This window comes from Vulpes lagopus, chromosome 21 (genome assembly GCF_018345385.1).
Source record: "Vulpes lagopus strain Blue_001 chromosome 21, ASM1834538v1, whole genome shotgun sequence".
NCBI lineage: Eukaryota > Metazoa > Chordata > Mammalia > Carnivora > Canidae > Vulpes > Vulpes lagopus.
The window spans coordinates 14366664-14382273 of record NC_054844.1 but is presented as its reverse complement, the minus strand read 5'-3'; the positions used below and the strand labels follow the sequence as shown (position 1 = coordinate 14382273).

The 15610-nt window shown below is 40.3% G+C and overlaps 1 protein-coding gene across 2 annotated transcripts in view; it reads left to right on the top strand.

The window, feature by feature from the left end:
* Window positions 1-3063: 3063 nt before the first annotated feature.
* Window positions 3064-15610, top strand: part of RERG (RAS like estrogen regulated growth inhibitor) — a 114313-nt gene continuing 101766 nt past the window's right edge. Inside the window, exons 1-2 of one of the 2 annotated variants that reach the window (XM_041736255.1) lie at window positions 3064-3302; window positions 7113-7277. In XM_041736255.1, the coding sequence (XP_041592189.1) occupies window positions 7217-7277 (61 nt within the window). In that variant the 5' untranslated portion in view covers window positions 3064-3302; window positions 7113-7216. Of the gene's footprint in view, window positions 3303-7112; window positions 7278-15610 lie in introns of those variants that run through there. The other variant, XM_041736256.1, reaches the window with a different exon arrangement.

Sequence of the window (15610 nt, the reverse complement as noted above, 5' to 3'; positions counted from 1 at the left end):
AGGGGAATTGAGAGACATAATAGGAGAGCTAATTTCCTCCTTTTAATTTTTTAAAATTTATGTTTAATTTCCTCCTTTTTAAACAGTAATGATACTGACTAAAACAAATAAATGGTTAAATATAAACTATATAAGTTTATATTACATGGCACCAGGATGGCTCAGTGGTTGAGCCTCTGCCTTCCACTCAGGTCATGATCCTGGGTCCTGGGATCAAGTCCTACATCAGGCCCCCTGCATGGAGCCTGCTCCTCCCTTTGCCTGTGTTTCTGCCTCTGTCTCTGTGTCTCTCATGAATAATTAAATAAAATCTTAAAAAAAAATAAGCCATATAAATAAAAGTAGAAATGAATATATGGTTAAACAATGAATTCAGATCTCATTTTGTGTAGTAATTTTAACATCAGAAGAATCCCTAAGATAAAATATCTTGTGAGGTGAGGAAACATCTAAAGTTCAGCCATCTTTTAAGGTTCACTTTAATTTCTTTATCTTCTGCTTTATTAAGTGTACTTTTAAATTAAAATGGCATTTATTTTTTTGTTAAAATAGCATAATAGCATTTGGCATGGCTGTAATGACATTTAACACATATATTCATTCATCTCTGTTCTATTATGGTAACAATGATGGCCCTCTTGAGGAAACAGCAGTTATTTCTGGATAGTGTGACTTTGGGGGTGACTTTCTATTTCTTTGTATTTTTTCTACTACTTAATTAATCTGCAATGAGCATGATTAGCACCTACACAACACACACACAATTCCAGTTTTTTGTGTGTTTGGGGGTTATACTGACAACTTACTAGTTTTATGTTAGATGTTTTAGCTTAAGCCTGCAGCCAGTCTAAGGGATTTAAGTATGATAAGATCTTTCCCCAGGGGAATTTCTGCCCAGTAAGGTAAGTATTGAGGAGCATTAAATGCAAAGTGTCTTCTGTCTTTCTTACTGATCCCTGAAGCAGGCGTCTTCATTGGGAGTGGCTCCATTTTGCTGCTTTTGAGACAAAGGAAACACTCCCATTGAATATAGGATATGTGCTGAAGATATAACACAATGGATTAAAGTTCTGATACAGCTACTTAATTTCTCTTGGTGTGGTACATCAAGAACTGGAAACATGGCTGCAAAAGCTTCCTTAGTTGACAGAGGAGTGCTGGCCCATATTGACTGAGGGGGAAAATGGAGGGAAACAGTGTCCATAGACAAGATCCCAAAGAACTGCTTCAAGAAAGGCCTGGTTTGGGGACTTTTAAATAACTCCAATTAGGTAAGAGGGGCTGAGAGTTCATTTCAACTTAAGTTGGTAGAAATAAATATAAATATTCAGAAATACAGAACTTGATACGGGAAGAAGGTAACATGTTATATCCGAACACAAATGCCATAAGATTCTGTGTAATTGAATCTCTTAAAATTCTGTATCATCTACCTAGACAATTCTTTCCACATCCCAGACTTCAAAGACCTCCTGTATGCCCAGATGATGAAATCTCTGTCTCAGGCCTCTTTCCCAAACTTCAGACCCATTAGGCATTCAACTCCTTACTGGCTATTCCATTCTGAATTCTGTATGTAAGAAAAATCAAGCCTATCCTCTCACAACTGGTTCTTTTCTTTCATTCACTCAACATCTTGTCTCTTGAATATTCATTATGCACCAGGCGCAATGGTAGAGGCTGGAAATACTGAGATACATACAATAGATCCCAACATTCAGGAAGTTCAGGTTTAATGGAGCAGGCAAATAAAAACGAACACAATGCACACATGAGGACAGATAACAGGCTACAGGACACAAAACTGGCTCTTCCTATCCAGGTGTGGGTTGTGGAGAGGAAACAGATTCATAGTCACGAAAGTCATTGAAGATAAAACATTTGTGCATTCTCAAAGGATTGGGAGGCTGACACCTGAACAGCTAGGCAATTCCTACCTGTGCCACCATGCAGCACCTTCATTCAGTCTGGCCCTTGACTCTGAGAGCAGTGGCTTCCCAGGTCAGCACTGGCCCTGGAAACTGCCTTCCTGGTTACATCTCTCCCATCAGGGAACTGCAGATGTTCCCTGAGTGCTAGCTCCCTGTCTGCTCTATACTGCAATGGTTTTCTGGAGGCCACCTAGTATCCTGGTAAGAACACCCCAAATCTGAAGGCATGAAATAATAGCCTTGTGTTTCCTGCTCCTTTGATCTGAAGTTTCATAGTCTTTGGGAAATCATTTAACCTCTCCGAAACTCACCTCCTCATCTGTGAAAGGCTAATAATTATAATACTAGTGCTCAAGGGAGGGTGTCACTATCAAACGACACAAGGGATGAAAGCAGGTCTAGTGCAGCACCAATATTAATCATCTTCGTTAGGTTCTGAGGATGGTGGAGTATGACTTCTATTCAAACATTAGAAAGGCCCATCATGGAAAGGAGATGGTGAAGCTTTTGGAACTTTGTCAGATATATATATATATAACTATAATTTTATATAACCACAAATAACTAGATTAGTTGTTTACACTATATAGTATTGTATAACTATATATAGTATTATAATGTTAACTCTATTAGTCACTATAACTATAAATGACAATAACTATAAATTTCCAGTACATTCGGGACTTTAGATCGCTCCTAGCATCTCTCAGCTTCCAATCCGGCCTGGGTTTCATTGCAACCATTTACTAGGCTTGGACAAGTGATTTATCTTCTCCTTCAATTTCCTGTTGGGTAGCACGGGGGGAATGTAAAGGTGCCTCAAGGGCACTTAGTAAGCATCGTCGGAAGTAAGGAATGGAGGCTTTCGAAGAGAGCGAGGCTTGCACACGAAGAGTTTCAAGCGAGGAGAGAGGTCCCCGTGGGGGGACCTGGCGGCCGGCGGAGCGGGAAGGCGCCCCAGGCGGCCGGTGCAGCGCGCGGAGCCGGAGCCGCGGTGTCGCCGGGCGGGCGGGCGGGGGCCGGCGTCGCGGGAGGAACGCGCCCCGGCCCCAGCAGGGGGCGCCGCCGCGCCGCACTGCAGCATCTCGGCGGCGGCGGAGCGGCGGCCCGGCCGGGCTGAGCTCGGTCCTGCCGCAGTCCCGCGGCCGCCAGTCCGGGGAGCGCCCGCGCCGCGCCCGCGCCCGCGCCGAGACCCCGCCGCCCCGTGGGCTCGCGGCTGCAGCGGCGGCTCCCGCGCCCCCGCGGCCCCGAGCCTGGGGAACGCCAGCGGCAGGCCGGGCTGCGCCGCGGGGCAGGGCGTCGCGGCCCCGGGGGGCCGATTCCCAACTTGCGGGGGACCGCGGCTCTCCCGGGCCTGCAGAGTGTGAACAGGTGAGTGTCACGCACGTGCCCAGGTGGCTCTGTCGGGACGACTTCCCGCACACCCTTGGGGACCCCCCTTGCCCCCGAACGCGTGGCCTGTGGGTCGGCCGTCCTGGTCACCAGCACGGCTTCGGGGTCCGCGGGGAGGGAGGGAGGTGTGAGCGCCCGGCGCCCCGAGCTGACAGCGCCCTCCCGGCCGGCGGAGCCAGTGCCCCTTTGGCTCAGGCTGCAGGGCAGGGCTCTCAGGTGAGCGCGAGTGGCCCGCGTCCGCGATGGGCTTGTTGATCGCTCTGGGAGACCTGTTGCTTTTGGAGCAGAGCTGTCCCCACAGGGCGTTGCACCCTTACCCTGGTCGCGGTGGGTGCTGCGTTGCAAGAGGAGGGAGAACTGAGCAAGGGAGAGGAGGAGAACTTGACCTCAGAGCTGGAGAAGAGGATCTCATTCCCACCGCCAGGCTAGATGCTTTGCTTGCCTGAACAGCTGCGCTTTATTTGGTGACAAATACAGAAGTTAGAAAAACTGTTATCTTATAAAGATGCTTGCTTGCTCCCCCCCCCCCCCCACTCACCCACCAAAGAGGAAGTGGAAAGCAGAAATTTTGATAAGTATAGTCTTGGGAATGATGAATGAATCTTTTCTTTCAATAAATGTAAAAAAAAAAGAGAAAATCAGGTTATTGGTGCCCGAAATGTCACAGGTCTAACAGATTGTAAGCTCCTGGAAGGTAGCCACCTTTGTTTGTCTGTGGTTAGCATGATTGTGGAATGATCAAGGAATGTATTAATAATGACTTAAGATTTGGAGGCTAGCTTTTTTTTTTTTCTTCTTTCTAAGCTTTCTTTTAATTCTTTTATGTTTTGAGGGGGGCAATCACTATGCTTTAAATCTCTTAAATATTTACATGTGATTTTAGTTTTAGGAGCGATAGAAACTCAGAAGTTTTTGTCTTAGTAAAGCACCATCCACATAATAAGTCAATGGCAGCTCCTAGACCCAGCCAGGGTATTACTATACAATAAATTAAAACAAATGTTTTTAGGCCCATGTTATGGAAGATCTTGGATCATAAACTATTTTGAACATCAGAAATTGGCAAAAGGTCACTTGTTGCAACAATATGCACATTTATCTTTGTTTTATATCTTTGTCAAATGTAACCTCACATTTTTATGTGAAAAACAAGCTGTTGAAAGATACATGTCAGCTTGTGTCTTCCTTTAAGTGATTTTTCTAAACATAAGCTTGACAATGAGCAGCTGTATCTTTATAAGTGAAAAAATTAACCTACACAATTTCTCTCTCTTATGTGAAATTCCTGTACTGCTGAGGCCATTTGGGAGTTAATGAAATACTTGACTTAGCAAATGTTTTTTTACAAATCACATTTGATGGCTACTTTCATGAACTATAAATCAGATAGATAATTACTTAGGTTTTATGTGCATGGGAATGAGCGATTTTGCATGAAATAACAAATTGTTGTTTATACAAGCTTCAGACCCTCCCATGGTCTATGTTTCAAAGAAATGTTTGCCATTCTCATTTAGAATTTATATAGTTATGTATCTCAATATATTCTGCTTTTGTGATGCTTCTGTGATGAGGCTCTGAGGTTTAAGCATAGGGTCTTTCCTTAATGAATACATTAAAATGACAAATAAGGAAATTCTTTTATCTTGAGCCAAAAGTAGGGGCCTGGACAAATTGCAGATGTTAAAGCTTCTGGTTTTCATACTATTAGCGATTACAGAGAAATTTTTTTTTTGTTATTGGGGGTGAGATAAACAATAGCTAATTTAGATATTGACCTCTTTATCCTTCAGAGGAAGCTCTGGCCCTTTGGGAATCAGCAAGTTCAAAGTTAGTTAGGTCCAAGTCCATGGCTAAGATACATCAGGAAGAAAACAATTACGCATTAATGTCTTTGTAGAGTACTTTTCGCAGGAGGATTTTTACTTTATCCTTTCTTTTGAGAAACTCTTTTGAAAAGTTGTAGATGACAAAACCCTGGCAGGAGCCGTTTACACGTTAGATAACAGATTTGTGTTGCAAAAATATCTTTGCAGTCTGAAAAAAAAAAAAAAGGAAGAGAGGATGAAATGAATGAATCACTGATGTGATTAAGTTTAACATGATGAGAGTGAAGTCTTATATTTAGGCTTAAAACCCTGATTGCTGAAGTTCAGAACGAGGGAGTCTCCAGTTCCTGTGAGAGATGTGAGTCTTGCTGTGAGTGGCTGTGCAGCCACAGTGCCAAGAATAGAGAGAATCGTGATGAATTTTGATAGGTTAGTTTGTCAGGTCATATCTCAACTAGTGAACGCAGTGGATGCCATGTTTTTGGTGATCACATGACAAGTACCAGCAAAGAGGACTGCATGTGGTAAAGAGAGCAGGCAATGGAATATTCCTCAGCCATTAGACATGACAAATACCCACCATTTGCTTCGACGTGGATGGAACTGGAGGGTATTATGCTGAGTGCAGTAAGTCAATCGGAGAAGGACAAACATTATATGGTCTCATTCATTTGGGGAATATAAATAATAGTGAAAGGGAATAGAAGGGAAGGGAGAAGAAATGGGTAGGAAATATCAGAAAGGGAGACAGAACATGAAGACTCCTAAGTCTGGGAAATGAACTAGGGGTGGTGGAAGGGGAGGAGGGCTGGGGGTGGGGGTGAATGGGCGACGGGCACTGAGGGGGGCACTTGACGGGATGAGCACTGGGTGTTATTCTGTATGTTGGCAAATTGAACACCAATAAAAAATAAATTTATTATTAAAAAAAAAGAGAGCAGGCAAGAGTCAAAAACAAGACCATACAGCTCATAAAGAACAAGGGAAGTACCAGGTCTCATTTTCCTAGGAAGTAGTAGCCTAGGATGGGACAGAGGGTCCTAATAGCTGCTAGGCTATGTGAAGGCTTCTGAATGAATGTAAACAAAAATTTGACTTGATGTCAACTCACCAGCACTGACCCCAAGTTCCCGCAAGTGGTAAATCAGACGCAAGACAGTTGTCTGATGGCTGGAGGATTCCTTCGGTTGACCCCAAGGCTCTTTCCAACTTCACATATTCGTGGTACTAAGAACCTAGGTGTCATTCCTAAAACACTCACCTCTATATAATGTGCTTACATTGTATGTAATGTCATTTCCTAAATTTTGGACAGTGTTCAGTGTTAAAGTTGTTATAGAAAAGGAATCAAATATGTGTACCAGGGGCATTGTGCCCAGAAAAATATAAAAATATAAACTAGATAGTATATATCAATTCCTGGAACATGTATACCTGTCACATGACCCAATCATGTGATCTAGTATGAACTGAGCTCAAATTTGCAGTCTGTACCTTGAAGTACAAATCTAATCATTACAGTAGGATAGATTAAGATGAAAATATATTATTCAGCCCCATGGAATAGAAAGAATTCCAAATGTGACTCTCCCCATCATACGAGTTGTGTATTGGGTATTTAATGATGCATGATAAATACAAGTAATCACATACTTCAAGTACTTGTTATCAGTTAGTGACCAAAAAACAGTGCCTTCATAAATACACGACTTAAATAATGCTATTTTGTATGAAAATGCGTATGTTTTAGAACCAAAGAGAACTGAGTTCAGGTCATGAGTCTGTCACTTATTAGTTGACTGGTTTGTAGTAGATGACTATCACCCTTTCACAGGATTGTGATGGAGATCAAAATGGAAAATGTTGATCAAGGGAATGGTGGCTGGCATGTATAAGGTGCTCACTAAACACGAATTCCTTTCTTCAGTCACTTATGAGTCTCCAAATCTCTTTTGTTCAGGGATTGCAGATTTACAATGATATGGTGAATCCTAAGGCTGGAAGCAAAAAGATTTTCTCAGCTTTTTAGTTTCAACGACAGTGAATTATTTACGGACACCCGGCATGGCTAAAAGTGCAGAGGTCAAACTGGCAATATTTGGGAGAGCAGGTGTGGGCAAGTCAGGTAAGTTTTTTGTTATAGTCTTCGTACTCTGTGTGTGTGTGTGTGTGTGTGTGTGTGTGTCTTTGATACTGCCTCCTGGGATTAGACAGGATGATGGTTGGCATTTCTCATAGTCTCATGTGTTGCTCTTTTAGGTGAAGTCTCTTTCTCTTTATCTAGAACTCTTACTTTGCATAACCAGGTTTATGTACTTTTTTGCTCATTGATGATGAAGCAGCTCTGCCAACAATACACAAAGCAATGGATATATCATAGGTCTTGGTATTCTGAGGAAGTGTATAAAATAAACCTCCAAAGAAATCAGATTGTGGAAATGAAAAAATATAGTTTTCCTTTTTTCTCTATGCAAGATCCTGTGGGGCCAACTTTGTATCTCGTTCATCTTGGTATTTGTAGCAGCCAGCCCAATGTCAAGCATGTGTTGAGTGCTTAATAAATCCTTGTTGAATGAGTATATCCTTTCAAGAAACAGAATTGCATTATTACCCAGCACTTCTAAAATTTGGGGGTTAGGATTGGGGAAAATGTAGAATTCATAACCTCAAGCAAGATAGCTATTGCCAGTGTCTCTGGAGTGAATTTAAATGATCATATTGTGGCTTACACTAGTAATTCAGAGACTTTTTTTTTTATTATTTCTCACCTAAGAAAAGTCTTGTAAGACCTTAAAGATTAAGGGGGGAATTACAGATGTGAAAATGTATCTAATCCAATTTTGAAAAATGTATCTCAGACTTTATAATTAAAAATACTGCTGAAGTAGATGTTGCTAAAATCTAAGGGCAACATGGCTTCTTAGACCACATTGTCTTGATCTCTTACTGGAGGAAAGAACCATAATTGACTTTGCACACAGAGCTCTGGGGTTAGGAAAAGACTCAAACAGATATCTAGTAGGAGCCTGTGTATAGAGGGAAATGCATTTGGGTCATCCAATATAATAGGTAATCCACATAATCTTAAATAAACACACATGAGTAGTTTTTAATTCTGTGACCAACCTCTCTTTGCTAATCCAGCTCTCTGGTTTAAGTTCAGCAGTAAATCTTCCCTCTTCTAAGGCTTTCTCTCTCTCTCTTTTTCTTTTAATTTTCTAAAAAGTGCTCTCTTCTGCGTCACCCTTTCTTCTTACTGCTCACTCTTGCCTCTGGCAGAAACCAAACAAAGAAAATAGATAGTTGGCAAGGCTTAAAAACTGCCAGCCTTCACAAGATTGAAGATAGTTGAACTCCTCCCCATTAATCTCCTCAGTGTTTTCCGATGGCGTGAGAACCTAATTTCCATAGCTGGTGGAAGGATCTGGAGAATGAGGAAGCTGTTCCAGTGCATGGAGAAAGAAGGGAAGGGACTGTGTGGGAGCCTGTGCTGCCAACAATAGCTTGTCTGAGTCCTTCGTGAGTAGAGGGTCTAGGCCTGGGGCTCCCTGTTTATTACTCATTCATTCAAACCTTACCATAGGCAGTAAAATAAGGGAATTTTTAGAACTTTGATCATTTACCAAAATCAATTCCATATGGTTGGGAAAGTTAAGCATAAAAATTAAACTTTGGTGGAGAGAACTAACTAGCTGTATGTATAGCCACCCATTTTCTATCTTTACTGTCTCAGAGCAAGCTCCATACATCCTCTTCATCAAGCTTCATCAGCCTGAACTCTACCTATTTCTTTAGTCTTCTCTCAAATTGTTTCTCTTACTGCTTCAATTATTTCTCTCATTCTCCACCAACAGTTTCCCCTTAAGCATTTCTTTCACCACTGCACCATCTTTTTCTCTTTTCCAAACTTATAGAATGTGGGCTCTGGCCTTACTGTCTTAACTGTTTTTACCTTTCATTCATTACCTAAAACATGGCAATTACTGTGGTCATGGTTCTGAAACTGCTTTTGCTAGGTCATGACTGATCAATAACCAACAAATTTAAAGGAATGTTTCCTAGTTCTAGTCTTCTTAGAACTTTTTTTTACTATTTGGCACAACCACTTACTCTTTCCTAAAATTCCTTCCCTCCCAGGCTCTCATGACTTCACATTTCTTGGCTTTCTTGCTATGGCTCCATTGTCTCTAACCAGCTGCTTTCATGGAGGGCTCTTCATTGGCCCACTTCTCAGAGCCCAGGGCTTTCAGGGTCCTACATACCCATTTTATGTCTTCTCACTCCATAATTCTCTCTAGGGGCGGTTCTTCACACCCACAGCTGAAGATACACCTGCATGCACAATCTAGATTCTATTGACCATGGTTTTATTTTATATAAAATACAGAAGTTGGACTTGTTCACTAAATTTCTAACTGAAAAGTTTTATAATTCTTAATGCATGTTCTTTGGACTGGTTTTTCCATCCACCTTATATACATTCTACCATTTGTATTTATTTTCATGTAGGCGACAATGACAATGATAGAATATATGCCTTAAACAATTGCTTTTTGTCTGTCATCGATACACAGTGTTTACCTATTTCGACATTACACTGTCTTCCTGAGACCTGGTGACCACACCTCACATTTAAAGGTAGTACTGGTTTGACTTTTGCATGGGAGACAATTCTGAGAGCTTTTCGCATAATTAAGTGAAAAGAACCAGAGAGTACTTCGTATTTATCAACACTGAAACCTGATAGTAGCAATGTTGAAATCATGTTTATTCTAATTCTTTATTAATATAGATATATGATATCTCTACCAGTAACTGTACCACACATTCACTTTTCTATCCTACAGGCTGTATCAATCTTTTTAAAAACTTTTTAAATTTAAATTCAATTAATTAATATATAATGTATTGTTAGTTTCAGAGATGGAGGTCAGTGATTCATCAGTTTTATATAACACCCAGTACTCATTACATCACGTGCCCTCGTTAATGCCCATCACCCAGTTAGTTACCTCATCCCCCACCCCCTCCCAACCAGCAACCTTCAGTCTGTTTTCTCTGATTAAGAGTCTCTTTTTTTTTAAGATTACTTATTTATTTATTCATGAGAGACAGAGAAAGAGAGAGAGAGAGAGAGGCAGAGACACAGGCAGTGGGAGAAGCAGGCTCCATGCAGGGAGCTTGACTTGGGACTCGATCCTACGCCTCCAGGATCAGGCCCTGGGCTGAAGGCGGTGCTAAACCGCTGAGCCCCCCAGGCTGCCCTGATTAAGAGTCTCTTATGGTTTATCTCCCTCTCTGATTTCGTCTTATTCTATTTTTTCCTCTCTTCCCCTGTGGTCCTCTGTTTTGTTTCTTAAATTTCACATATGAGTGAGGAAAAATGAAATCTTGCCATTTGTAATGACATGGTTGGAACTAGAGGGTATTATGCTAAGTGAAATAATTCAGAGAAAGATGCTTAGCATTATGATCTCACTTATAGTCTGTATCAACCTTATACGTAGCTTTTTTTTTTTTTTTTAGTCTGTACAAAGTTATACCTGCTAGGATGTCACTGCAGCTCCTTGTTTTCTCAAATGCCTCCCCACAGATCATCATGATCTTCCCATGGGCTCAACAATCTGTTTCTCTCCAGACACCCAGCAGAGGAAGCATTCTTGGAGGGAGCCAGCTTGTGATCTTGGAAAGTGGAAATGGAGTGTCTCTGATTGCTCTGATTCAGAGGCTTCAAGTCTTACATGTACCATCTACTTTTTCCCCACACTCACTACCAAATTAGAAATTGGGATAAAGATCATGTTGTCCGTTTGCAATTAGAGAGCAGTGTAGACTGGAGTTGGGAGTAGGAGGTCTGGGGTCTCACCGTTAGTCTGACTTCCAATTCTACACTTTATTAGTGGTGTGAACGTGGGAACTTTGGCAAGTTACTTAACTTCTCAAGTCCATCAACTATAGAAAGGATATAGGAGCACCTGAGTGGCCCAGTTGGTTAAGCCTCTAACTCTTAATTTTGGCTCAGGTCATGATCTCAGGGTTGTGGGATCGAGCCCCCCATTGGGCTCCATGCTGAGTGCAGAGTCTACTTTTCCCTCTCTCTCTGCTTCTCCCCCTGCTCACATGTTCATAAATAAATAAATAAATAAATAAATAAATAAAATCTTTTTAAAAAAGGATCTAATCGTGCCTATCTCAAAGAATTGTTAGGATTGAATCACCTATTAGATGCAGATGTCTTAGAAAAGCACCTGTAGTAAATGCTCCAGTATTAGCTTATAATATTATAGCTTTTCGAGGTATGCTCATTTTAATTTGTAAGATTTCTAGTGAAAACATGCAATCAAAGATACATTTACATTCAAGTGGGCGTTTTAGTTTTCATTAAATTCAGGAAGTTTATAAGGCAAAAATTCTATATTGCTACTTTGCATACCCTAAGCATGTACACAGGCACAAAAATACACACACACATGCACACACACAGATTTTCTGTACATGTTATGTACATGAGATTGCACATATATTAAATGAAAACAGCAATATCAAATTTTCAGCAGTATCCAATTTTCTCTGTCTTTTGAATCCAAAGTCTGGTTAATGTCAATTATGGTGTGACTACTAGTGATCATAACAATACTTCTTGTGGCTTATATCTTGAAAAACAGCCAGAAATATGTTTGTGTCATCAATAAATCATCAGCCTTAAATTTGAAAGTGCTTCTGGTATGTAGTAGACAGCTTCTTAAGCCACGTAATAGATAAGCCCTCTGTGTTTAAAACAGAATTTAACACTAACCAGAAATTTTTGGTTGACAGGTTGACCAAGTGTTGTTAGCATGGGCATAATTTAATAATATGTTGATTCTTAAGGAGCACTGAAGGAACATGTGATGTGCGTGTGTGTGTGTGTGTGTGTGTGTGTGTGTGTGTATGTGTGTATCAGTATTTACATGGTCTTCTGTATTGGGGGGATTCTTTCCTTTTTCCTTTTCTGTCTAATTTTACCTTGCAGTTCTGTCTTCAGGGGAGCTTGCTTGCTGACTCAGCATGGTGAGCGCTGTGGGGGATGCTGCAGACCACAGAGCCACAGTGTCCCAGCCCATTCCATTTTCTCTTGCCCCAGCAGGGTAAACATTTCCTTTCACTGGCTGAGAGTAGAGCGCTAATAACATGGCATGTGGGACATAGATTTCCTTACTTGTGTGTGTCAGCCTATAATTTGACAGGCTCCAAGTGATTAAAGCAGTGCTACCTGCAATAAAACCTAGAATGCACATCATATTTATTTAAATGCTTCCCGGCTTCATCTTATTCAAATTTGTAGTAAGTGCGGGAGTAGCTGAGAGAAAAGCCACTGAAATTTTAAATTTAGTTTCACAGCTGACATTCTCATTTTAGAATTGAAATATTGTTGTGCCATCGCTAAATATATTTCTTGAAAGGGCTAGTCTCAAAGTTAATTGAGTAATGCTATCCTCTAATTCAAAAGCCAATTGGTGCACTCATCCGTGAAGGCTTAAGTTCGTAGATTCAGATTGCTGAGTTATAAATTGGGGGCTGAACACAAACAAACTTGTGATATATTTTTACTTGGCACCGAGAGGAGTGATTTATTTTCCCCCTTTTTAATTTGTTTCCTTGTTCTGATTGCTTTTCTCCTCTCTCTCTCTCTCTCTCAATTATAAAAAAGTTTTGAAAACCTTTTTTTCATTTTATTTTTTAGTGGGACAGAGATAGTTCTGATTTTAAATATGACTCTTCTAGTAAGTACCAAATACTGCTTTAACATATATGTGTGCTTTATGGCTGGGGTATGTACATGAGATTGCACATATATTAAATGAAAACAGCAATACCAAAAGTATCTTGGGGAGGTCAGTTTCCTTATGTTGTACAACCAATCTTTGCATTTTAAAGATTTGTTTATTTATGTTAGAGAGAGAGAAAGAGAGGGAGTGTGAGCTTGGGGAGGGGAAGAGGGAAAGTGAATCTCAAGCAGATACCCTGCTGATTCTGAAGCCTGATGCAGGACTTGATCCCATGACCCTTAGATCATGACTTGAGTTGAAACTAGGAATCAGTTGCTCAACTGACTGAGCCACCCAGGTATCCCCCAACCTTTGTATTTTAGAAGTTTTTCTCTATGTGTAGCTATATGCCAGTTCATTCCATTTATTGAGAATGGTGTAGTATGCTTAAACATCATTTTCAAAGGACTTCTGAAAGAAGAAGAGAAAGATCTAGGCAGTTTGGAGTATATAAGCATCTCATTATGATCATATAATTATTTTGCATGCTTTCTCAATTACATAAAATCTAGGCAAAACTTAATATTATTCTATAATGTTTCTATGTTTGAAAATAAAATTGATACCCCCAGCCAAATAGTGACTAAAATGAACTCATTGGGAAGATAAAACAAGTTGATCTGTGACTTCAATAACATGTAGGCTCCAGGTCCAGTTTCAAAGCCACAAGTATAGGAAATGGCCTCAGCTGTGTATATCACATGAAAGCACATGTGATTTGCACTGACAACACTCCTGTAGCACATTTGTTACCTACTTACATTCTTAATCAGCTCTTCAAGTTCTTGGTCATTCTTGCTTTAAAATTATATAACCTTAATGGTAAATTTTCTTTAAAAATTTGGGTAAGAAGAGGGACAGATTGTGTCTAAAGGTGGGTACAGAAATTCCACAGCTCCTGGACATGTGTATGTGTGTGTGTGAGTGTGTGTGTGTGTGCATTTCCTAGGCGGTTGTTGAATTTGAAGGATTATCAGAGATGAGGCCCATTGGTGGTTCCTTGTATAGTTAGTTGGTGGTTAGAGAAAAAAAAATTGGCTTTTAAAGGGCTAGGCCAATGAGAGGAAGTTGGCATTGAGACAGGTTTGGATGGGGCTAGAAAACTAGCTGTTTTCCTGTCATAAAATGTTAATGATATGGTTACCTGTGGCTTTCAAGCATTAAGACTTTCTTTTACCTGCAAACATAGAAAAGCAAAAAGAGATGAACAGCCTAGGTGAGTTGATTTTCATTTGTTTCTTCTATCCCAACAGGAACAAAAGGGTATTTTCAAATGACAGGTGTATGTGTAAAAACCAGACTTTGGTGCAAGCTATAAGTCATGCTGACCTTTATTGTATGCCCAGGAAGAAAAGCAAAGATAGGAAATGGTGAGGGAAAGAAAAAGAAATAATTAAAAGGAAAGAAGAAATTAAAATCAAAATCAGTTGTTAGTTGGTGGGTAAGCATCTTTTAGGTTGGCAATGACCAATTCTTAGATTTTTGTTAAGGAAAATATAATTAAGGAGGAAACAATACTGGAAAACAAAACAAAACAAAATCAAGATGTTTATCAAAGCCAAAAGGACATACCTCTGTCCCTGCATTTTTCTATTGGAATATATTATTAAAATTCAGGTGTCCTTTATTTTTAACTTATGGCTAATTTATTCATTGGAATAGTTTCCTGTAGTTAATTGTCAATCATCGCTTGGTTCCATTTTGCTCTCAACTTGTTTTCTTGGCAACTGACAAGGACTAACTTTAAGGAAAGGGAGTGAAGAAAATTGTAAATCATCCATGTAATTCCCCTTTTTATTCCTGGTATTTCTCCAACTTATGAGTTTGGGGAAATCAGCCAAATTTTCAAAGTGGTACTGTCCTTGAAGCCAAAATTCCAGTGCAAACGCATCTCTGTTGCTACAGCTGCCTTTGAAAATTGATGTGGTTTCAGGAAACTGGCTGTAATTTCTTCCATCCCATTAAAAAATGAGAGCAGTTACGTTATAAACACAAAGCAGTCTGAAAGGTAATTTCAGCATGGAGCAAGCAAATATGTAAAGCTTCTGTACATACCTATGAGTGAGAGGTTGTTACATAGATCACCCAGCTTCTTGGGGCACAGCCAAGTCTAGAATCCTAGTTTATGACTCTTGCAGGTTTGCTACTAAATGTTTTCATTCTGTATCACCTCATTCTTTTCCACATTCTTTTGAACACCTCCTTTTAGGGAATGAGGTGATCATTGGAATTTTAGGATATGAACCTTGTAAAACCTGATGAGTTTTGTTTTTATAAGAAATTTCCAATAATCAATAAATAACCAATGCATAGCAAATCCTCCTGGGACTCCTGGGTGTGTTGCCAGCCAGTACAGCTATCTGAGATTCTCAGCAACCTGCGTATGTAAGAAAGTTCCCCTATAATGTATTTCATATCTTACAGCATTGAATCAAGTGTAAAAAACTGATGAATCATCCTCTGCTAAGGAATACATTTCTTATTTTTTAAAAAAGAAAGAGCATGGGTGGGATGGACAGAGGGAGAGAATCCCCAGGAGACACTCCGCTGAGCATGGAGCCCAATGTGCAGCTCCATCTCATGACCCTGAGATCACAACCTGAACTGAAACCAAGAGTTGGATGTTTAACCACTTGTGCCACCCAGGCGC